The sequence below is a fragment of the Chionomys nivalis genome, chromosome 1 (assembly GCF_950005125.1).
Source record: "Chionomys nivalis chromosome 1, mChiNiv1.1, whole genome shotgun sequence".
Lineage (NCBI taxonomy): Eukaryota > Metazoa > Chordata > Mammalia > Rodentia > Cricetidae > Chionomys > Chionomys nivalis.
The window spans coordinates 179454908-179480516 of NC_080086.1; the positions used below are offsets into that span (position 1 = coordinate 179454908).

General features: G+C 37.9%; 1 protein-coding gene across 8 annotated transcripts in view; it reads left to right on the forward strand.

The window, feature by feature from the left end:
* Nucleotides 1–25609, forward strand: part of Cadps2 (calcium dependent secretion activator 2) — a 529236-nt gene that overhangs the window by 261490 nt on the left and 242137 nt on the right. For all 8 annotated transcript variants that reach the window (XM_057791365.1, XM_057791395.1, XM_057791386.1 and 5 more), the window contains exon 7: nucleotides 23502–23613. In XM_057791365.1, coding sequence (XP_057647348.1) covers nucleotides 23502–23613 — 112 coding nt within the window. The remainder of the gene's footprint in view (nucleotides 1–23501; nucleotides 23614–25609) is intronic.

A 25609-nucleotide genomic window follows, 5' to 3' on the forward strand; every position in this document is an offset into this window, starting at 1 on the left:
GCTTCTTTGTCAAAAATCCACACTTAAGATTAAGTGTGTATTACGATCGGGGTCTTTGATTTGATTCCATTAGTCCACCAGTCTGTTTTTATGCCAGTACCAAGCTGTTTTCTTTACTGTAGCTTTATAATAGAACTTGATGTCAGGGATGGTGATGCCTCCCAAAGTTTCTTTATTGTACAAGATTATTTTGGCTATCTCAGGTTTTGTTTATCCATATGAAGTTGAGTATTGTTCTTTCAAGGTCTGTGAAGAATTGTGTTGGAATTTTGATGGGGTTTGCATTGAATCTTAGATTGCTTTTGGTAGGATTGCCATTTTTATTATGTTGATCGTACCTATTCAAGCATGGGAGACCTTTCCATTTTCTGTATTCACTCATAAGCAGATACTAGCTGTAAAGCAAAGGATATTGAGCCCATAGTTCATGATCCTAGAGAAGCTAAGTAACAAGGTGAACCCTAAGAAAAACATACATAGATCCACCTGGAAAGGGGAAACAGCCAAGATCTCCTGACAAAATTGGGAGCATGGGGTTAGGGGGAGTAGGAAGGGCAGAAAGGGAAAACAAGAAGAGAATGGGAGGGGAGGAGAACTTGAGGGAACTGGATAGTTGAGATGGAGGAAGGACAGAGATGAGAGCAGGGAAAGAGATATCTTGATTGAGGGAGCCATTATGGGACTAGCAAGAATCCTGGCACTAGAGAAATTCCCAGGAGTCCACAAGGATGACCCCAGCTAAGACCATAAGCAGTAGAGGAGAGGGGGCCTGAACTGGCCTTGCCCTGTAATCAGACTGATGAATATCTTAAACATCAACATAGACCTTCAGCTAGCAACCTGATGGAAACAGGCAGAGACCCACATCAGAGCACTGGACTGAGCTCCGAAAGTCCAGTTTAAGAGTGGAAGGAATGAAAATATGAGCATAGAGGTCAAGACCATGATGGGGACACCCACTGAAACAGTCTACCTGAGCTAATGGGAGCTCACCAACACCAGCCAGACAGGGAAGGAAACAGCATAGAAACAAACTAATCCTTCTGAATGTGGTTGACAGTTATATGGCTGGGGCAGACTGCGGGGCCACTGGCAGTGGCACCAGGATTTATCCCTACTGCTTGTACTGACTTTTTTGGAACCTACTCTTTGGATGTATACCTTGCTCAGCCTAGATATAGTAGGGAGGGCCTTAGACTTTCCCCAAAGCATTGTGCCTTACACTCTCTGAGAAGTGGGTGGATTGGGGGGGCTAGGTGGAGTGAAGGGGAATAGGGAAGGGAATGGGAACTGGGATTGGTATTTAAAATGAAAAAGATTGTTTTGTTTTTAAAAAATAAATTTAAAAAAAATAACCATAACTTATAAGCATTCCTGTCTGGGAGTTTTCAGATGCACCATCTGAGGCAGGCCACCTTTTCAGGTAACTTTTTTAAAGTATTATACATATACCTTTTCCTTTTTTTGAAATTTAGTGAAGAAAATATTAAATGCAAGAACCCTATTGTCTGGATTATGGAATTTTCTATTGGTTTAAGGAAAGACTATTTACGTAGGTGCTGAGAAATTGTTTTTGCACAAACACATCCTCTTCTCTCCTGTATGCGTGTTCTGGAGAATGTTCACTCTAGAGACAAACTGCAAAACTCTGGGTATAACTACCATAATTGAACAGTTTGGGAAGACACACTTCTTCATTTATCTTGATTTCTAAAAGAACTTACATTGGCTGCAAACCACCAAAGAAACTGCCCTGATATTAAGTGTGGCAAAAGAAATAGAAATGAAGAGTTGGTCGATACTTACAGTTTCACATTTCTGGCTCAGACTTCCTTGTTACATAAAGCACAAGATGGCTTTGGCTGGCAACAACTTGAAATCTTTTGGCTTATAAACTAGCACAGTTTTACCTGGAGCAAGTCTGTGAGATTCTCACTGTATTCTGATGTCTAGTATTCCTTTTTTTTTTTTTTTTTTTTTTTTTGCCACAATATAGCTTTGGTGGCAGATGGCAACATTTTGATTTTATTGAATTTGGCAAATTCTCATAAGAATCCTCAAATTTTTTAATATTCGCATGTGAAAATATTACAGATTTTTCTATCAGTCTGCCAAAGTGGCAGAGATGAAATCTTCTAGATTTTAATAATCTCACTCCCCTTATTGTTTCAGCTTCAAATGAGGTATCTAGGAGAAAAAGATGAAATAAAATTTACAAAGCACGAGTGTAATTTTAAGGTCCTAAAAGCTTAGCCTGTCATTTAACAACAAAGAAGTACATCCTGAAAGGGAGCGCCCAGTGTTTTCGTGCTCAGTCCCCAAGGGTCTACCCCACCATCCACATTAAACAGCTGTACGTAAGGATCCTTCTGAACACTCAAAAGGAGGTACCTAGTTGGGCAGTGTTTTTGAGTCATGTGACTCTCCAGTTCTCTCTGTACAAAGACTGGTTCTAAGAAAGCTCAGTAAACTAGCATCTAGACAATGAGTTAGAACTCTGGTAAGGAGAACCAAAACAGGCAGACCAGCTATTTTTCCAAATTCAGCTTTCAGCAACCTGGTATCATGTGGATGTATTACACTCTATTGTTAATGAGTGTCAGGCTAATCACCTGCTCTGAGACTGGAATTAATACATAGTCGGGTTTGGAGTTGGGGGCCCTGATTTCTGCTGCCACAAACTCATTAAAATTGCACAAGCAACATTATTTTTGGAAAGCCCCGAGCAAGTGTGTGGACCTCATGCGATTAGTCACTTTTGTGATGAGGCATACTAACAGATGGACTTGTTCCTCCATCATCAGATTGGTGATTACATTTAAATTTCATTATTGGTGTTTTCTTGGGCATCTCTGCGAACGTTTCATGGCTCCCCTTTTTCAGAGAAGGTCCCCAATCTAGCTCGTGACCTTTGCTGTGTTCCTGCAAGTGGTGAGATCTTTAGAAAGAAAAAGCTTGTTTACACCAAGCTGAGCTTGGCTCTGCTGCTTTGACACCTTGGAGCTGCTCTTTCTGTTCACAAAGAGGCTACGACATGTATTGTTGTGGTTTGGTGCCTTCTTGCTCTATCGTGTAGCTTCCTGGTAGCCTGAACAAACAGTATCTGTATATTTATTAGTGATCATTTTCTTAAAATTGGTCAACATAATAAACATCTTTAAATAGTATATTTTTTAACTCTAATCAAACAACCCGGAGTTTTTTTTTTTTTAAATCACATGTAGTTTAAGATTTATTACAAGGACGATGATTAATATCGTCTAGGAATACTTATCCATATGGCATAGATGAGCAATAATTTCATCGTAAAATTTAATTATTCCCTTCTATTTAATAGGAAATGGTTATTGCTTGTTCTGCATTACTTTAACATGTATTTTGTATTGTATGCAGCATGTCTATTATGAAAGAAATTGTTGCAAAGAACCAATTCCCATAAAAGAAGAGAAAGGAATAGCCTTTGGGTATAGAAGGAAACTCTGTGATCAACAATATCTACTTCTTAAAAACCTAGACTAGTAATAGAGAGCGTGCCTTCTCTCTTGATACCTTCAGACCCTTTACTTCATCACATTCAAAGTCGTTACATTTAAAAGCCCTAAGGACAACCTTCCTTTTGTCTCTACTGTATGGACATATGGTGTTGCTGCCTGTACAAGTGTCCCAGCTAGAAACTTGGGGAATTCTAATTTCTTCTCCCTGGTCCCATGTCTGAAGCATGGGGATTCCAGCATGTAGCTAGCAAGCAAGTCTGTCTCTTGCTGTGTTTACTGTGGCTGGCACCTTGCACCTTGCTTTGGGCTGCAAAGCTCTGTTTGACACCAGCCTCCATCCCTGCTTGCCTTTCAGTCCAGGTTCTGAAGCACACAGATGCTTATGTAACACACTCCCCTCCTCTGCGCTGATGTGACTCTGCCTTCTGGGTGGAGTCTTGTGGAAAGTCTCACCCTCCCCAGCACTGATGTGGCTCTATCTCCTGAGTAAAGTCTCACTAAAGCCTTACTCCCCACTCCCCGGCCTGACTTCTGCTTCCCTCCAACCCACCTGTTCTTTCCCATCTTAGGTTCTTACCCACTGGCTTGTCAGCAGGAGAATGGTTTCTTTTTGATGGTAATAATTCTTGTCAGTCACAGTGGCCTCCTGCATGGCAGCCTGTTAGCTGTCCTGGCCTCTGGTCCACCCTCACTTTTAAATGCCCACAATAGGGGACTGAAAGAAGATTCCTTGTCCTCACCCAGGGCTGTCTGCTTGTCATGTCTTATCTACCCTCAAAGGAGCAGTGTGAGGTGTTCTTCCTGTTAAGTTTTTTAAGCCCCTTGATCCTGTAGCAGTGTTATGGTCTCAGTGCTTGGATTTCTCACTGTCTGTGACCGGTGTCTCCCTTCCCTTTTCCTCAAAGCCTGTGAGCTCTTGGCTCGAGTTACACTCAGTATCTGGGTCACTGAGCGGTCTCGTGTTGATGCATCACTTGACCCCTCCAGGGGCCGACAGTAGTACTATCTTGAGTCTATTAATGAAATATCCATTAGAGAATTCCATTATAAGTAGAATACTGATAAATAAAAATAGATATGCACATAAATCCATTGTCTTACACTTGTGACCTTCCATCATTCGTGCATGAAAGAGGTAAGCTGGAGTATTCTAAATGTGCTTGATAGCAGCCAGTAGCTCCTTACTGTCTCAACCCACTACCTAGCTAAACATAGTCTAAGTTACATCATACAGTCCACTTTCCATGGCATAAATTTTCTTCCACCAATTCTGAATAATGCAACATTTTATCCTATCTTACCCATATGAAACATTGTTAGAGCAGCGGAAGCAGTGTAGGTTATACAAACTCCTCTGAATTTACATGGAGATTTTTGGTGTGCGTGGGAAACACTTCCTAAATGTAAGATGGAATTTTAACATTGCTAAAGCTATTATGGTACCGTTTTAATAGGGTACATTGTCCCAAACAGACATCTTTGAAACATATGTAGGATTTTTTTATTTAACCAAAGATACAACTGTGTGTGTCTACACTTAAAATATTTCCACCTACATGGCTTGCTTTTCAGTGTGGTTTATGTAAATAAGTACTAACAAGCAATAGCTAAAATGCTTTGCGAACATATGTAATTTTCATGGTCAAAGGGTACAAATGGAGTTTTCTTTAAAAAAATGTGTTATTTATACATTATATCTGTTCTGGCTTTTAAGTTTAAGTTTAGTTTTGTTGCTTTGTTTTCTCACCTTGATACAAGCTAGATCATTTGAGAAGGAGGAAAGTCAATTAAGGAAACAGGAGAGACCACCAGCTTGGCCTATAGGCAGGCTTGTAGGGAATCTTCTTGTGATTGATATGATGGGGCCTGCCCCTGTGAGTGGTTGCCGTTCTTGCGTGGTGGTCCTGAGTGGAATAAGAAAACAGGCTGAGCAAGCCATAGTAGAGAGCTGTGCTCCTCCATGGCCTCTGTACCAGTTCCTCCAGGTTTCCGCCTTGAGATCCCACCCTGAGTTCCCTGAATGATGGACTACAAGCTGTAAGATCAAATCAACCGTTTCTTCCCTAAGTTGCTTTTAGTCATGGTGTGTATTGCAACAGTAGAAACCCTAACTAAAACTTTGTCTTTTTTCTCCCTCCACTCCTCACAGTCCTGTCTCATCCCTCTTCCCCGTATCAACTCCTCCTCTGTTTCCCATCAGGAAAAAAAAGAAAAAAGCAGGTCTTCCAGGAATATCCACCAAACATGGCCTAACAAGATGCAATAAGACTCGGCACAGACTATTGTATCATAGCTGTATATGGCAACCCAGTCAGAGGAAAAGTATCCCAAGGGCAGGCAAAAGAGTCAGAGATACCTCCCACTCCCACTGTTGGGACTCCCACAAGAACACCCAGCTGTGCAACCACAACATACATGTGGCGGACCTAGCTCAGATCCATACAAGGGCTGTGTTGTTGCTTCAGTTTCTGTGAGCCCTTATGAGCGCTGCTTAGTTGATTCAGTGGTCCATGTTTTTGTGATGTTCTTTTTTGTTGTTGTTGTTTTTTTGTTTGTTTGTTTGTTTGTTTGTTTTTTTATTCTTTTTTACTTAAAATTTCCAACTGCTCCCCGTTTCCCATTTCCCTCCCCCTCCTCCCACATATTGCACCCTCCCCCCGCTCCCCTCCCCCTATCCCCACTCCACTTCTCCTCCCCCTAGTCCACTTCCCCTCCCTCTCGATACTGGTCTTCATGTTTGTTTGTTTTTTGTTTTTTGTTTTTTGAGACAGGTTTTCTCTGTGGCTTTGGAGCCTGTCCTGGAACTAGCTCTTGTAGACCAGGCTGGTCTCGAACTCACAGAGATCCGCCTGCCTCTGCCTTCTTAATCCTTCCTTACCCTCTCCTGTGGGATTCTCCTGGCTCTCCCTAGTGTTTGACTATGGGTCTCTGCAACTGCCTTCATTGGTTGCTGGATGGTGCCCCTCTGATGACAATTGGGCTAGAAACTGATATATGAGTATAGCAGAATATCAATAGGATATGGAGGTTAGTGAAAATCTTTTACCATTCAGTATGCTGTGTTTTGTCTTATTGATTGCGTCCTTTGCCTTACAAAGTTTCTCATTTTCAGGAGGTCCCATGTAGTTATTGTTGCTTTCAGTGTCTGTGCTACTGGTGTTATATTTATAAAGTAGTCTCCTGTGCCAGTGCATTTCAGGGTACTTCCCACTTTCTCTTCTATGAGGTTCAGTTTGGCTTGATTTATGTTGAGGTCTTTAATCCACTTAGACTTGAGTTTTGAGTTTTGATTTTGATGGTGATAACGTTGAATCTGTAGATTGCTTTGGGTAAGATTGCCATTTTTATTATATTGATCCTACCTATCCAAAAGCATAAGAGATCTTTCCATTTTTTGATATCTTCTTCAATTTCTTTCTTCAAAGGCTTAAAGTTCTTGTCATACAGGTCTTTCAGTTTTTGGTTAGTGTTATACCAAGATGTGATTTGTGGCTATTGTAAAGTGTAATGTTTCTCTGATTTCTTTCTCACCTCTATTATCATTTATATATAGGAGGGCTACTGTTTTTTTTTAGTTGATCTTGTATCCTATTACATTACTGAAAGTGTTTATCAATTTTAGGAGTTCCCTGGTAGAATTTTTTGGGTCACTTATATAAACTATCATATCTTTTGCAAATAATGAAAGCTTGATTTCTTCCTTTCCAATTGTATTCCCTTGATCTCCTTTTGTTGACTTACTGTTCTAGCTAGAACTTTAAGAATATTGAGTAGATGATCCGGAGAAAGTGGGATGCATTGTCTTGTTCCTGATTTTAATGGAGGAATCTCCTTGAGTTTCTCTCCATTTAATTTGATTTTGGCTCTCTGTTTGCTGTATATTGCTTTTATTATGTTTAAGCACATTCCTTGCATCCCTGATCTCTCCAAGACCTTTATCATGAATGGGTATTGAATTTTGATGAATGCTTTTTCAGCATTTAATGATATGATCATTTGTTTTCTTTCAGTTTTTTATATGGTGGTTTACATGAACAGATTTTTGTATGTTGAACCATCCCTGTATCTCTGAGATGAAGCTAACTTGATCATGTTGTATGATAATTTTTTAGGCTGTGTTCTTGGATTCAAATTGCTGGTATTTTATCTAGTATTTTTGCATCAATGTTCATGAGGAAGATTAGTCTGTAATTTCATTCTTCGTTGAATCTTTGTGTGGTTTGGGTATCAGAGTAATTGTAACCTCATCAAAAGAGTTTGACATGTTTCTTCTGTTTTTATGGTGTGGAACAACTTGAGGAGTATTGGTATTAGTTCTTCTTTGAAGTCAGAATTATCTGCTGACACCATCACAAAAGTCCTGGGATTTTTCTGGTTGGGAGACTTTTAATGACTGCTCCTTTTTCCTTAGGAATTATAGATCTATTTAAGTTTTTTCTCTGGTCTTGTTTTAATGTTGGTATGTGGTACCTATCCAGAAAATTATACATTTCTTTTATATTTTCCAACTTTGTGGATGGAGTTCAGGTTTTCAAAATATAATCTAGTGATTTTCTGGATTGCTTTAAGTGTCTGTTGTTATGTTCTGATTTTGTTAATTTTGATATTCTCTCTCTGCCTTTTGGTTAGTTTGGAGAAGGATTTGTCTATTTTGTTGATATTCTCAATGAACCTCCTTTTTGTTTCATTGATTCTCTGTATTATTTTATTTGTTTCCATTTATTGATTACAGTCTCAGTTTGAAAATTTCCTGTCATCTCCTCCTGGTTGAGTCTGATTCTTTTTGTTCTAGAGCTTTCAGGTGTGCTATTAAGTCTCTAGTGTGAAATTTCTCTACTTTCTTTTGGTAGGCACTTAGTGCTATGAACTTTCCTCTTAGCACTGCTTTCGTAGTGCCCCATAGGTTTGGGTATGTTGTGCATTCATTTTTCATTGACTTCTAGAAAGTCTTTATTTCTTTCCTTATTTCTTCCTTTACCCAGGTGTGAGTCAATTGAGCATTATTCAATTTCTATGAGTTTGTAGGCTTTCTGCAATTAGTATAGTTGTTGAGTTCTAACTTTAAGCCATGGTGTTCTGATAAGATTCAGAAAGTTATTCTAATTTTTTGTATCTGTTGAGGTTTGCTTTGTTAACTAGTATGTGGTTGATTTTAAAGAAGCTTTCATGAGTTACTGAGAAGAAGGTTTATTCTTTTGTGTTTGGATGAAATGTTCTATAGATATCTGTTAAGTCCACTTGAGTCATGACAAATATTAGTTCTCTTATTTCTCTGATAAGTTTCTCTCTGGCAGACCTGTCCATTGGTGAGAGTGGGGTGTTGAATTCTCATACTATTAGTGTGTGGAGTTTGATGTACCATTTCAGCCTTGGTAATGTTTCTTTTACATATATGGGTACTTTTGTATTTGGGGCATAGATGTTCAGAATTGAGACTTCATTTTGAAGGATTTTTTCCCGTGATGAGTGTCAGGTGTCCTTCTTCATTCCTTTTGATTGATTATAGTTTGAAGTCTATTTTGTTAGATATTAGGATAGCTACACCCTCTTGTTTCTTAGATACATTTGATTGGAAAACCTTTTGCCAACCCCTTTTCTAAGGTAATGCCTGACTTTGAGGTTGAGGTGTATTTCTTGTGTGCAGCAGAAAGATAGATCCTGTTTTTGTATCCATTCTGTTAGCCTGTGTGTTTTTATAGGTGGATTGAATCCATTGATATTAAGAGATATTAATGACCAGTGATTGTTAATTCCTGTTATTTTTCAGTGTAGTGTTTGTGTGTTTACTTTCTTTTGTGTGTGTGTGTGTGTGTGCTTTCTTTGGGGTTTGTCTGTATAAGGTTATCTGTTGTTTGTGTTTTTGTGGTTAAACTAACTTCCTTGGCTTGGTGTTTTCCTTCTAGTACTTTCTATAAGGCTAGATTTGTGGATAGGTACTGTTTAAACGTGGTTTTGTCATAGAATATCTTGTTTTCTCTCTCTATGTTGATTAAAAGCTTTGCTGGATATAGTAGCTTGGGCTTGTATCTGTGGTCTCTTAGTATCAGAGTTTCCATTGAGAAGTCAGGTGTTATTCTGATAGGTCTGCCTTTATATGTTTCTTGGCCTTTTTCCTTTGCAGCTCTTAATATTCTTTCTTTATTCTATATGCTTAGTGTTTTGATTATTATGTGGTAAAAGGACTTATTTTTGGTTCAGTCTATTTGGTGTTCTGTAAGCTTCTTGTACCTTCATAGGCATGACTTCTTTAGGCTGGGAAAGTTTTCTTCTGTGATTTTATTGAATATATTTTCTATGACTTTGAGCTGGAGTTCTCCTTTTTCTATCCCTATTATTCTTAGGTTTGGTTTTTTCATGGTCCCAGATTTCCTGAATGTTTTGTGTTAAGAATTTTTTTTATTTATCATTTTCTGTGACTGATGAATCTATTTCCTCTATTTATCATATCTTCAATTCCTGAGATTCTTTTTTTTCATCTCTTGTATTCTGTTCATTATGCTTGTATCTGTAGTTCCTGTTCATTTATCCAGGTTTTTCCTTTTCCAGAATTCCCTCAGTTTGTGTTTCCTTTATTGCCTCTATTTAGATTTTCAAGTCTTGAACTGTTTACTCCATTGTTTAATTTTTTAATTTTATGTTTGGCTTTCTTTAAGAGATTTGTTGACTTCTTCCAATTTTTTGTTTGTGTTTTCCTTCATTTCTTTAAGGGTCTTTTATTTCCTCTTTGAGGGTCTCTATCATCTTCATAAAGTTGTATTTAAGGTTATTTTCTTCTGCTCTGCTTCTTCTGTGCTTGATGTCCAGGTCTTCCTGTTGTAGGACTACTAGTTCTTGTATTGCCATATTGCTCTTTAAGTTGTTGAATGTATTCTTGCCTACCTGTCTCTTCCTCCTATTTGGTGCAGGCTGTGTCTTAGTCTCTTGGTCTGATCCTTGAAGTCAGTGTCTCTGTCTCAGGGAATCCTCTCTTGGACTAATTATTGGGGTTGCTGTCTGTGTCTCAGGGAGCTACTGAGAGCTCCAGGGATGGGTGGGTTTGGGGTCTGAGTGGGACTTGTAGATTACAGGGTTCTATGGGAGGGTGTTGGGGCAGCCTGCCTAAGGAAGGCTTGCCTGCTGGCTGGCTAGTACAGCTGAGGCAGGCTGGGGAGGGGTCTGGGCTTTTGCCCTGTGGTCTAGGGCCTCAAGATTGGGTTGTCCAGCTGTGGGGCTAATTGCTCACTTCTTGGTCTGCTATGTGCTGTTCCAGTCTGTGTCTCCCAATTTGGGTATTCTTATTTGTTTTTAACTTTGGGTATGATTTCTTAGTGAATAAATGAGTAAACTGGAAGAAATTCATCTCTGGAGAAAACCATGGCTAAAGCTTAAGTTGACAGACCATTTAATTCATGTGATGTATTCTACAATAATTCCTGAAAAATGAAATGGATACTAAATAGTGAACCCAAAAAGACTAGTGAAAAAATCCAACTGATTTCTAAAGCACTCCCAGAATGCCTTAAAAAATAAGTTCAAGCATTCCAAGCATTTTTTCAAAAAAAATTGCTAGTTTATTTTAAAAACATATTACCCACTGAAAAAAGTACCTAGAAAAAAATTTCTTCCAGAAAATTAGCCTTCTTTTTAGTTGACCTTGGACAGAGAGACTGGGACAGAAGCAAGTAGTCTTGGGTAAATGCTTTTTAAACTTTTAAAATCCTTTTCTATTTGTCAACTGTGATAGTTCTGATGTGTAAATATTCACTTAAGTCATGAAATATTTATAAACTGCTGTATATATGCTAATATCATATTGGATTTCATTTAAATCTAAGAACATGTTTTAAAATGTAGACTAGTTTGGAACAAATTGTTTTCTCATATTGAGAGCCTTCCCTCCCCTGAGCTGTTTACATTCTCCATAAGGAAATGTGAATCTGAAGTGTTTTGCATGCTTTTTTGTTTATTGGTGTTTATCGGTGACAGTCTCATTTGGAGAGCCTGTGCAGTTTTCCAGTATGGTAGTTTTTTAATGAGAACAGCTCCTGACACTACACAATTCCTATTCTGTGTTTAGCACAGTTGAGTACACTGTCAAGAAAACTCAGGCTTTCTTGAGTTACAGCCCTCGTTACACTGTCTTCTTCTACCCTCTGTAATGATACACACTTATGGTTATGGTACTTTTTTCTAATAGTTAAACAATAATACCTTTTGCCATTGACTACTGCAATTCCCTTTGATAAAGTTCATATATGCACTGGGCTTAGTAATGAATCAGCTTCCGTTTTAAGATCAGCAGCTATCTTGTTGCATTTTAACATCAGTAGCTATCTTGTTGCATTTTAAGATCAGTAGCTATCTTGTTGCATGGTCAAAGTAAGTCTGTTTCTGCTTACTGTAAAAATTAAGTGTCTGAAATTTTACATGTTCCACACCGTATACTCCAGCCATATCCTGACCTCCATCCTCATAAGATAAGACGTTCTTCCAATTCCTATGGAACCAAAATTTACCCTGGAAATCCTCAACCCTTGGAAACCCCCTAGGTTTGCAGTTTGGGGGTGTATAAAACTCCACTTCTTTTTTGTTTGGGGCTGGCCTCTCAAATTCCCTCTAACTTTTAGGGAGAGGCAGTCACTGGACTGGCTATATTGAAAGCTTGCTATACATTTGGCCAATTTGTGTTCTGTTCTTTAGCATTCTTTATAATTCTTGGTTATATTCTTCCATTTTCTGTATAAATTGATTCATAGTCTCTTTGTGAATTGATTAGAAATAAGGTGTATGTTGTCATTTGTTATTTTTTTATTCATCGAATAGTTGAGATCTGTTCTGTATCATGTACCCTACTGGGTTTGAAATGTTCACTAATGTTAGATTGTGAAAAATAGTTTTCTACCTACAGTATGAAATAGCCAGTAAAACTAAATACCAGTAACATATAATTACAAACTGGGTAACTGCTTTGGAAAAAAATATTCTTATGCAAATATCTAAGAAAATAATGCATTCAGAGTTTCATCCAGTGGAGCAGGTGGAGATGGTTAAAATCTTTCTAAAATAGAAAATAACCTTGGAGCCCTGAGCAGAAGGACAAGTATTTAGCCAGCAGTTGATGGAGTAGGGAGTGAGCACTGTCAGTGAAGAAGAGGCAAGAGTAGATGTTCTGTGGCTAGAGCCTTGTGAGTGAGGTGTTTGTGGGCAGCTGAACATGGTGGTAGAAGTACATTATGCCAAGAAAGATATTTGCAACTTACTGCCTTGCTTCTCTTTCCCCTTTTCCCACAGACTCCAGTAAGTATATGGGGGGGAGGGGTGATGTTGTTTGTCTGTTTGTTTTTAATAAATACAGATTTCCTTAGGATTTCTCAGTACTGTAAACTCTGAGAAAAAGAAAAGAGCTGCTGGGGTTTGATAACAAAGAACCACCCATGAAGGTCATTCATGCCCAAAGCAGCAGGTCCTCTGCTCCCTTACTACAGGGTGGAAGCTGATTGTTATGGATTGGTTATCCCAGTTTAAGTTAAATAAAGGCCATCATAGAATTGTCTACTCTGCTTCTCCCATTAACTTGGCTCTGTATTCCTGTGTGATTTTTACCCTGGTTTATTAATTCCTTAGATGCCTTACTTAGGTCTCCCCTTTCTGATTGCTTGCTCACTGCAGTCTGTGCTGTGTTCTGGGATTACTGACACATTTTACCTGTGTGAATTTGCCTTTTTGTTTGGCTGTGGTTTTGCTATTTGTTTTTGCCCTGCACTCTAATGTCATCTCCACCTTACTAAAACTAAGCCCTTTTATTTTTATTGTTTAAGTAGCCCAACCCAAAGAGAGATGAATAAAGAAATAAAATCTCACTTCTGAGTATACCAGCCAAAAGAGGAAGAATGGCCTGAATTTGGAATCTGAAAAAAACCAAAATGTAACTCTTGATTTCCCACTGGTATGATCCACATGCATAGACAGATAAATGACATGTTCTCTGAAGTCAAAAAGGTACCACCTTGTAAATTTTTCAAAGTGATTTGGGACTGTAAGAGCATGCGGGGATATTAAAACCTTATCAGTAAGTACTTGTCAGATATACCAGATGAAGCAAAGCATTTGACTCCCTTATCTGGAATTCATAAAGAGGTGAATTCCTAGTACCGCTATGGCAATAGCAGCCCTACCTATCTACTACTTTCTGACTCTCCTTCTATTTGTACCAGGAGACTCATAAACAAGGAACCCCCAGAGTTCCTAAGGGATTCCTTATCTCAAATTGGTCCCTGCTATTGACACAGGCCACCCAAATTGCTATCTGCCCATCTTTTGTCCGCTGTCCATCCATCCACCTATTCTGTCTGGACCTGGTTCCGTCCCTTTGCCTCTGCATTAGCGACCCCCGCTGCAGCATCTGAAGCACACTAAGCAGCTTTATAACAGCAGCTGTGCAAGTAGCCCTCTCAGCTGACCCTCAGTGGCTTTGTTATCTCTCCTGGCAGATTGCTTGACATTTCTATCTGTCTTCCCCCTTTGAATCCTTTACAAATAATACTAGACAATTTGGCTCTTTCTGGAAGCCAGGATGTTCGTGGAACTCAGGGACTTACGTTGCACTCAGCTCCCGCTGTACAGTTGGAACTTCTCATCATTGCATCCAAAGATACTATCACTTAATAAAGAAAACAAAGGTAAAAGCTGTGTTATCTCTGGGGAGACACTCAGAAGACAATTGGAAAGGAAATGTGGAGGTGATTCATCCAAGTGTGCCCCCTTTAAACCTTCGATGTTGTTACTCCAGAGCTGGATGGAACAGATGGTTATATCTGGAGCAACCAGAGAGCTCAGGGGTGTCTGCTTTTACTGTTAGCCTTTGACAAGAAGATATGACTTTAAGTTCTTGAAGTTAAGGAAATACTAAGCAAAGTATTTTATATTCTCCTATGACTTGTCCCAAAATGATTCTTTCAAATAAACCTGCAAGTTGAAGGTTTGGTAATAATATAAATATACTGTTAAAGTTTTGTAGGTGGCCCACTCTCACTATATATGGTATTTTGTTTGCTTCTGTGATATTTTTGGTTTGTCTCATTCTGGAATATATACATATATATTATATATATAATATATATATATATATGAAATACACATTTTAATTAATTCCTCTTAGATACCAAGTCTTTAAACTATCTTCCTATATGTAAACTCTTAAAAGCCCTACTTTTAGTCTTACAAGAAGTTATACTTTTCTATGATATTGTCTTGGCCAAGTAAAACTGTGATACAGGATGTGACAAATTGTCTCTTTAAAATTAGATGCTTCAAGCTAATGTTTTGAACTGCCCTGCTATGAGAAAGAGAACAGAAAATGCTTGTAAGAGATTGTGTCTTCTATCTTTCCCAGTGTTATGCTAACGCACTTGCTAGTCTTTCCCAGAAGAAAATGATACAAGTGTAAATGATGTCTCCATGCTGGATGTGGGGGTTTAATGGCATGAATACTTCTGAAGAGAAATACAGACATTAGAGGACAATTTTATACTATTATTCTGGGGCTTTTGCAATCTTGAGAGCAACAGAATAGGAGCTATCTCCTTTAAGGGGAAGGAAAATATCTAAGAGACAATAAGGAGAGAAGGAAGCCTATAGGGCTTTTCTTTCCTTCTGAATGTAATTGTTACCCACCCTGACCACCCCCCAAAAGTTTTCTGCTTCCCCAAATAGGAGATAGAATTCAGGTTTTTTTTTCACTCTGTCTTGTTTGAAGAAATAACTTTGTATTATCTGTCTACCCTTATATAAAGTTTTTGTCTGTTTTTCAAGACATGTCAAAAGCCTAGAGTGATGGATGATAATTCATTACTTAAACATTATTTTCTAGTTCTATTAAACACTTTTATCATATTGACATTTTGAACGATAATTGTTTTTAAAGGAAAGCTTTTTTATTTTTGTAGACCTTTTGCCTTATATTTGTTTTTTAGATTATTATAACATAATTTTTTATTGATTATCTCGAAACTCCACATAGTTCACCCCAATCCCACTCACCTGCCAGTCCCTCCACATCCTCCCCTCACCCTTGCAGCATCCCCCAAAGAGCCTTTCCAAATCAATCAAAACCAAAAAGCAATCAAACAATAACAATAACAAAAAAAAAGCTCCTTTCTCCTCCACCCCTCAGGTACCTCTTTACTTATACTGGTGACGTTGGGTGTTGCAGTGTGCCACATAGTACACCCATGTCTTAATTAGAGTTTTTGCTGTGAAGATACACCATGACCACAGCAACCCTTATAAAGAAAACATTTAATTGTGGTGGCTTGCTTACAGTTTCAGGTCATTCTATTATCATCATGGTGAGGAGCATAGTGGCATGCAGGCAGACATGGCACTGAAGAAATAGCTGAGAGTCCTACATCTTGTAGGTAACAGGAAGTCACGCTTGTGAGAAGCCTGAGCAAAGCTCACCCCCACAATGACACACTTCCCCCAACAAGACCACACCTCCTAATAGTGCCAACTTCCTTTGGGTGCCATTTTCTTTCAAACCACCACATTTTAGTCACTGGCCCACAAAGGCTTATAGCCATATTATAATGCAAAAAATCATTCAGCCCAACTTCTTTCTAAGTTAGGGTTCTATTGCTGTGAAAAGACACCGTGACCAGGGCAACTCTTAAAAAGGGAAAACATTTAATTGTGTGGCAGCTTACAGTTTCACAGGTTCATCATAATGGGGAGCATGATGGCATGCAGGCAGATGCGGTGCTAGAGCTGAGAGTACTATATATCACAGGCCACAGGAAGTCAACCGACTGACACACTGAGGGAAGTCTGAGCAAAGGAGACCTCAAAGCCTACCTCTGCAGTGACACACTTCCTCCAACACAGCCGTACCCCCTAATAGTGCTACTCCCTTTGGGGACCATTTTTTTTTCAAACCACCACAACCCCTTTGTCCAATCAGTCTCACCCACAAATGTTCATTCCAAAGAGTCACTGGTCTGGTTCAAGGCCTCTGACACACCAGCCTCACTGAATCCCCACCAAAACTCCCCTCAGACATCCTGCTATTGCCCAAAGTCATGGAGATCCTAAAGTAATCACTCTACAGGACCAATCCCTTTCCAGACTCCAGCAGGTAGCTGTTAAGGTAGGCCAATCCAAGGTCCAGAATGTGGGTGTATAGCAGCAAAGCTAGTCTAGGCCACTGGAAGTGCCTCCTCCCTTTAGGCAAGGGGCAGCGCCACATCTACAGGAAGGTTTTTTTTTTTAATTGGATTCAAATGTACATTAAAATTAAAAATAATACTCAACTTATAATTCTCTTTACTGTTTCCAGATTATGCTTTTATTGGTCTTCTCTCATTTCTGTTCTTCCTCTTTCTGTCTCTTCTTATTCTCCTCTCCTTCTCATGCCCTCCTTCCTTTCTTTCCTCTTCCTGTCTTTGTCTCATACTTTGCTGTCAGCCAATCTCTCTCATTGTTGTGTTTACTTTTGGTCTAGATTTTAATATCAACATTTAGTGAGACTTATTAAAATGGCAATGTCTTAAACTTTTTTTTTACTAGATAACATTTTGTACAGGCAGTAGAGATAAAAGCATAGCACTACCGTAAGCATACTAATAGCTATGGTCCACATTCCATATTTTCTATGTGAAAATTGCTGTGCCCTTATATTAAAGAAGTGTTAACATGTTAAATGAGAATTCAAATGAGTTCCTTCCATGACTGCCTCAGTGAAATTCTTTTTTTTTTTTTTTTGGTTTTTCAAGACAGGGTTTCTCTGTGGTTTTGGAGCCTGTCCTGGAACTAGCTCTGTAGGCCTCAGTGAAATTCTATGGAACATTATTGAATTAGGATAGAGTGGTTGTCCTGTTGCAAATGAGAGTTTACATCCAAGCCTAAATTCTGTCTCTGAATTCTTCCCTGTTTAGCCTGGCCTCAAACTACTGTGCTCTTCTGTGGGTAGAGATTCATATAACAGCTATTATTTTTATTAAAAAATCAATTTAAATTTCCCCACACATATGGTTATGTAAAACTGTCCAGAACAATATTGTGATGTTTGTATCTTTAATTTCATTGAGGTTGTTATTTTGATAATTGTACATCCATAATATTTTTTATTTTCTTGAAAAGATAGGGTAGTATAAGTGATTCAGCTGACAATGTGATATGAAGAGTAAATGTCTTGTTGCCTACAAAATTCTGCCGTGATTTCATTCATTGTCAAAGCTGTTTGGCTTTGTGTATTTATTGACCCTCATATCACTAAAGTGAATTTTCAAATTTGCTTATAGTATTTAATAATACATAGTGATACAAGACATTTTTGTAAACTCTGTCAATCATTGTTTCAGAATTTTCATCACTGTAACAAATTCCTGGAAAAAAAAACAGCTCAAAGGAAAAAGGTTTTATTTGTGTTCATGGTTCAGAGTGGTCAGTCCAGTAGCTGCTTCCTCTGGCTTCAGGCCTGTGGCAAGGGAGAACACCACAGCAAGGTCGCCTGGGAGAGGAAAGAGCCATTTGGCTCATAACAGGAAGCAGAGAGCACACAGGGCCTGGATAAGGTATATCTTTGTAGGTAGCCTTCTATAAACTGTTTAACCTCCAAAAGAAATACAAGTCTGTATTTATAGAATCTCTATTAAGGGAAGGCTATCAAAATGATAAAGTTCATAATTGAAATGACTGGACTGGTAGTCTAGTGTTTTTATACTAGTTTTTTTCAAAGGCATAAACATGAAGTACATAGAAAACAGTGGGTGGAATGATTTCATGAGATTCTGTAGTGCTGCTAGTAGACCTAGGTGTTCGCTGTGCATACATTTAAATACTGTGTTTTTTCTCCTTCCTTTCTCTTTTTAAACATTGTAAATTCATTTTTATTTTTTACAATTTTAGACATGCACAATGCACTGTGAACATATCTATGCCCGTTATCCTCTCTTCAGCTACTCCTGCAGACATTCCGTCTTTTTCTTCCCCAGCTCATATACATTCACACTTTGATTTTTATTCTTTTGTCTGTAGCCACTGCAGCAGAGTGTTTCTGATGACATTATTCATGCCTTATCTGAGAAATAGCATTGAAAGACACTCCTCTGCATCTCCCAGCCCTTACAAGATTTCCACACTTTTAAAAGTGACATTCGTTGAGCTTGGAGGGAGTGATATAGAAGTCCTGTTTAGGGCTTTCAACAGTCTCTCTTAGCTCTTTGAGCAGTTCTGAGTCTCTGCATTAACTACTGCCCACTGCTAAAGGAAGCTACTCTAACCAATGATGGGAGCAGCACTAGTTTAAGGTTATCAACATAAATATCTAGAAGACCATTTGATTGATACTTAGTTTTTTAATCACGCATTGGTTATATATTTATCACATGAATTCTAATTAAGAAATTAGAATGACTCTGGTACGACCATTTTACTGCTCACGATTTTTGATCATACTTCAAACGCAGAGGTTAGTGGTATTGGAGGACCTTTCAGATCCCAGGTGTAAATTAGTTCTGCAGCTATTTGGAGGTCATGGGAAATAGCCAAATCTTAAGAGGGAAGGACAGGGATGGTGAGAAATAGGTGTTACAATATATAGTCAACAAACTATTTATCATGTGCAGTCTACTAGCCTCTAAGTGCCAGCAGGATAGGAGCTTTGGTGCTTTGTATTATTTTGCATGAATTAAGAGAAACACATTTGCTTTTACAACTTATTTCTTAAATTTTTCATATTTTCCATGGTTTTACCTCATTTGTACAACTATCATTATTTGGTAACAAATTATTCCATAATATGCCCATATTTTACATAACTTCTCTATAATAGTAGGCATTCAGTGTGCTCAAATCTTTGCTGTTATATGTGATGGTATAGTAGATTTAATGTGTAGCATTATTTGATTGAATAAATACTGAATGAAAAAGTAGCAATATGTATCTTGGCTCCAGATAAAAATTCCAGTATACTTTAATAGCCAATGCATAATTAATGGTAGTTATTTCAGTTGGTGTGTGAACTAAACTGTTTTTTTTGTTGTTGTTGTTTTGTTTTGTTTTGTTTTTTTGGTCAGGAGGTCCTGCTGTCTTTGTAAAGGTGCTTTGTACATGTTTAATTCATTTGAAGATTTACACTCAAGTTTGAATCCTCATAAGTAGGGTAGCCATACAAATACAGATGAGCAGTGTATTTTAAGTCAAGAAAAATGATAGCAAGTGCAATGTATTCTTTTATCACTTAATACTAAAAAAGTAGTAGAAAGATTGGTATTAATTGCTGAAAGTGTTGGAAAGTGCCAGTTGAGTAGGAAATAGGGAAATGAATCAGTGAACACTAAAGATAGACTTACTATCTTCTTGGCTCTTCCTAACCATATTTCAAGGGGATGTGGGACACATGGGATTTTAATTTATTCATTATTCTAGAATCATAAGTATATTCTTATTACACATTCTTAGCTTTATTTTTAATTTTTATATTGCATTTTATGTTTATGACTGTTTGCTTGCATGTGTATCTGTGCACTACAGGAGTTCCTGGTACCTCCAGAGACAGAAGAAAGCCTAAGATCCTCTGAAACTGTAATTATACATAGTTGTGACCTTGAATGTGGGTCCTCTGGAAAGGCAAATCCTATCTTTAGCTATGGAGCCATCTCTCTAGGCCCTTGTTCTTATTTTTCATAGAAGGCGTTATCAAGATGCTATCAATCCTTACTTATATAGTGAGTTGCTAGCATTAAGAAGTACCGTAGAATCCTACCAAACTATTTGCTCCCCTCTTTACATTTGCATATTGTTAGTACTTCTTATTTTTATTTTCTTTGATGTGAGAGAGGATGAGGCTTGCCATGGCACATATATTAAGCTCAGAGGACAGCTTTCAGAAATTGGTTCCCTCCTTACACCATTATGTTGGTTTCAAGGGTTAAACTTGGGTCCTCAGGCTCCTGTGGCAACATTTTGACTGCGTGAGCCATATCACTGACCTTAAAACTGTATATTTTCAGTGGAATTAAAGCATCAGTCTTCTGGTCTGTTATAATCAGAACTCCTGATATTCTTACTTCTCAGCTCCTCCCAACCTGAAAGCACATTATATTTGCTTTTCTCATTTCACAAAATGCTCTTTAGTATTCCCTTTTCTTTTTTCTTAGAAATCACTTGTGGGGATTATTCTTCTACATTTTTCTACAGAGACCTATAATATTTATTTCCTACCAGGCTCTAACCTAATTATCAGACTGGTTTGAGATCACTCATACCAGGTTCTATGATCTTGATTAATAATTCCTTTTTATATGTTGTATCACTTTGTGTTTATATGAGTCATTGCTTATTCTGAAATATATTGAATTTATGGACACCTTTTCTGACTCCCCAAAGATCCTCTCCCTCATCACTGTTACTAGCCTAGTATTATTTCTGTATTTTAATGTTTGAAAGGTAACCATGGTATTGGGATAAGATCAACATATACCAGTGTGTGTATGTGTGCACATGCCTGTGTGTGTGTGACTTAATATGGTGGATACATTTTGGAAACAATGACAAGTTCTGTTGTGTAAACATCATGTAGTAATACTAAAACAAATTCCATACAGCTGATGCATTTCTGGATTATGTGGCAACATCATCCTGTATGCAGCCTCCTGTTGACCAAATACCACACATCCTGTGATTGTATTGTGTACATGTATTTTTATATATTTTCTTATATGTCATGTATTTGATGTTATATTTTAAAATATATAGTGTGCATATCCATTATGTAACATATATGTAATATCAGTTATATGTATATTATTTATGCATGTATGCATCTATGGACTCTGTTTGTATGCATATGATAAAAAAGGGATATCTGTTAAAGACAATCTACCAAAAAGTGCCGAACTACCATCACACAGGGCGCTGTAAAGCTAACAGGCAGGGAGAAGCTTCCAGATGAGTTTTAGCTTGGTTTATCTATATCTGTCAAGCAAGGTGTATGGTGTCTTTGGCAATAGGGTCTTGTCCATCTTGTTCTAGTGGGCAATGAAGAGAAAAGGCAATAAGACAATAACCTGTATTATTCTGGGAACTTCTAGGCTTCCCTGACCAAAAATTTATAGAGAGGTGTCCATGCCTAGTACAAGGACCGGCATTATTTAGCTATGAAGTATAACTCCCTTCCAGTTATAGTCTTTAACTTACATACTTAATCAGCTTACAAAGTAGTAGGTTTCAGTATGGTACCCATAGGTCCTTCACTTTGGTTAATCTTCTCATTGTTCTCTGATCTCCTCTCTTCCACTACCCCATCTCTGTTGAACCTTTCGACTCCAAGAACTCCCTTCTCTACTTCCATATTGCCTGTGTTCTTCTAGCTCAACTTCCTTAAGACATCCATCTCCTCCTAGCTCTTATTTGGTTTGGCATTTATGGGTTCCTAAAGCAAAACACAAATTTAGAGAAATGTTGTTAAATGGAAATTGTTTAAAGGATGAATAAATTCTTATGGAAGAATATTAAGTGCCTCCAAGACTGTTATAAATTTTTAATCCTAGCCATAGCAAAATTATCCAAGGATAGCCTTGAAATGGTAACTATCTGATAAAGAATTAAGGAAGATATGTTATAAGAATCCAGATTTTCCAACCAGACTTCCCAGCTAAACTCAAGACTTGTACTTCCACACAATACAGTGAAAATCCATTTCTATTCTAATTTTATTTTTTTGCCTTTGTTCTACCACAGAACAACGTAATTCAGCAAAATGGTAAAAAAAAAAAATACAAACGAAGTAAGAACTTGATGTCCTTTTGATAGAAGTTTGAAATAGAGCGTAGGCAACTTTTCCACCCTAATTGATCCCTTCTCTCTGGCCTGTGACTTTAGTCTCAATGGAACGGCTTTCATATAAATGCTGATTTCTCCAGTCAGTGCAATAGCTTTTACTGTTGGATGCATTTTTGCAGTATTTTCAGTGCTATGGTAGAAGACAAACACATAACATTTATTCAGTTTTTAACATACTTGTTTTTAAGAGTTAACTAACTTTCTGAATGAGAGTCATAAAATAAACATATTAAGCTTCATAAAAATGATAAATTAATTGTTTTTGACACATACAAGAAAATTGGCATGGTTTAGTGTTTTATTTTTAACCAGAATCTGTATTTTGTTAAACCTTTAATTTTTTCTCTCTTTTGCGGCATTTTGTTCAATGGTGTTTTGTTCATGCTGTGCCAAGTCTCCATACCTGGTATCTCTCAGAATTTCAAGAAATCTGATAAGATGTTTTAATATCAGCTGTGTGCCAGTTGAGTTTGTCAATAAGCTCAGATGAATTGGTGCGTGATAAAGATAAGATGACATTAATTAAAAGATAAGCCAAGAAAACATGTTATTTTGTTATGGTGATTTGAAAAGCCAGATGTCAACAGACTTATTTCCATCCTTTAGAGAATGTATTGGGAAATTAGCCACAGACTGTTCAAATTTTTATGGAACATATTTCATTCTTTTTGAAAGATACTATAAAAGTCATATAAAGAAATAGTCCAAGATAATTGTCCTCGCTTTTCAATAAAGATTGGCAGTATTTAGTAAAGACTTCCTAACGGTGGGGGGAGTAAAGTTCCAAGGTATGTAAGAGCAGCCTTCTGTAAAGCCATTTCCTACATAGATACCCATAGCCGTTTTCCCATTCATAAAAATGCTGTTGCATTATTCATTGTAATTGATAAAATAATAGATTTCACTAGAAACTTCCATAGTGCCTTTCCTTAACCTAAATTCATACAGCATCCCGTATTTTGTAGATCAGTATGCTAATTTTTGAGCAGCTGAATAACTATTACATGCTATAAAGCTTGCTGTTATTTTCCTTTGGATGGTGCCATCTGTCAGAAACAAAAACAAAGATGAAAATCGCATTGAGTCATAAAAGAGTCTCCATGGCTTAATGCTCCTTTTATAGAGACATATCTATCTAGGTGGGAAATTAATGCTGCATAGTAAAGACATTTTTTTACTTCACTGCAGATGGGGAACTCAAGGCGATTTCAGCACTACCCATCCTCGGCCTGTGGTCAAAGTGAAACTCTTCACAGAAAGCACAGGGGTCCTGGCCCTGGAAGACAAGGAACTGGGAAGGGTGAGTTTTTCTTGTTCCTGCTTGTCCAGGGTATCATGGCATTAGCATGATTCAGAAGAACATAGACAAGTATTTCTCAGGTAAAATTTGTGTTCGTGAAGTATGTAAAATCTGACCAACAAGATGATTCAGTGGGTGAAAGTACCTAAACCAAACCTCATGGCCTGAGTTCAATCTCTGTAACCCATATGGTGAATCTCCACATGAAGCATGGCTGCTTCTAAAACCTCGAAAGGTTCACCATTGCATGTGTTTGCCCTCATGCACACACATGCGTACACATACCCAAGCAGACACAAAATAATTTAACAAATGGAAAGTATATCAGACTACTTATTTATAATTTGCCATAAATCCATGTTACAGCTATAATCTACTAATCATAACTGTGTATACATTAGAAAGTATTGTGACAGGCTTTGGATGCCTAAGAGGTACACATGAGCTCAGAGTCACCAACTCCATCTCTGCCTGCTGAATAGCATCCACCCCAGCCCCCTTGTCCCTCCTGATGAAATGTCAGTCTCATTTAATGATTCTGTTCAAGGGTTGAAAGAGACCATTTTTAACGAACAAGGCTACCTGCTGTTTAAATCTGGAGCACTTAACCAAATTGGAATCCCTCTATACGGCATTCCTATAGGGCATTTCTCTTTCCTCTCTGCTGCTCTCCCATGGATGTGGTCTTCCTCGCATTGCTTTTAGCACGACATCAGTGTGTTTCCCTATACTCACTGCCTTTTATTTGGAATTATATTTATAACCCCTGTGTTCTCCACATGGCATTAAAGGGCTAAGTAGTCTAGTACTTACCACAGCCCTGTATGGAAGGTGATTTGTAGTCTGATGAGCTGGATATGTCCTGAGGCATGACACTGTTTTCTGCTATATGAACCCAGATCTGAAAACAGCTGTCGCAGGTGTTTTCAAGAACATAAGCCTTTAGAGCTCTTATCTATCTATTTATTCATTTATTGGTACTATGGATGACTTTTGCAGGTATAGATATAGACGAACAGCACCAGCCATCTCTGATGGGGGTTTCCCCTCTCAGAGTCATGTTTTATTAATTCCTCTTCTACCTCACTCACATTTGGAATTCTTGCAGTTCCAGGCTGCTTCTTTTTTCCATGCTTTGGACAGCTAAGCTGAATGTTTTCTTCTTGCAATCATAGAGTCACACATTTATCCTTTCAGTAAAGGTATCTGTAGCGTAATATACCAGGAGATCCGCAGAGAGTAATCTGATCTTAGTGATTTATGAATCAGAGTTGTTCACTTAAACTACAATTACATTCATTTACTTTATCTCCTTACTGTAACTGTTTATCAGTATTAAGGAGCAGGTCTTTGAAACTTAATTTTGAAAGTCATTCTTTGGCTATTTTAGTTCTTTTTAGATAATTAAATAATATATTTAATCAATTTTTAAGTTGAACACATATGTAGTATATTTTCCTATATAATTGTAAATCTGAGATCACACTTGTACAACCTTCAAAAACGAGATGATTTTTCTGAATTACGCAACTTTAGTATTCTAATATTTTAAGCAAAATACTTAGCATTGGGTGCTGCCCCTTTCATTTTGTGATATTAATGTCCTCCCTGTTTCCTAGTCAATAAGTACCAGAATACAATAATCAGAAATGTCCCAAGACATTGTTGATGGCCCCAGAGGCCCTTATCAAGTCCTGCGTCCATGTTGGAAACCTCTGGTCTTTACTAATGATCTAAGTCAGTTTGAAGACTGCAGATATTGTTTGAGGGTCTGACTGCCAGAGTTACTTTCCTTCCTTGGAGCTTCAGATTTTCATGCTGAAACTGCCTACAAGGAGAACACATGCTTCTTCACACTATATTAAAGAAGTATTCCATACAGGCTTTGTCAGTCAGTGACCTAGAGGCCTGTTTCTCCTTCCCTCATCCTAACATCCCACCTCTTTGGAGGAAGAAGCCAACTCTTCATCTTAGTGTAGCCTGATAAGCCTTCATA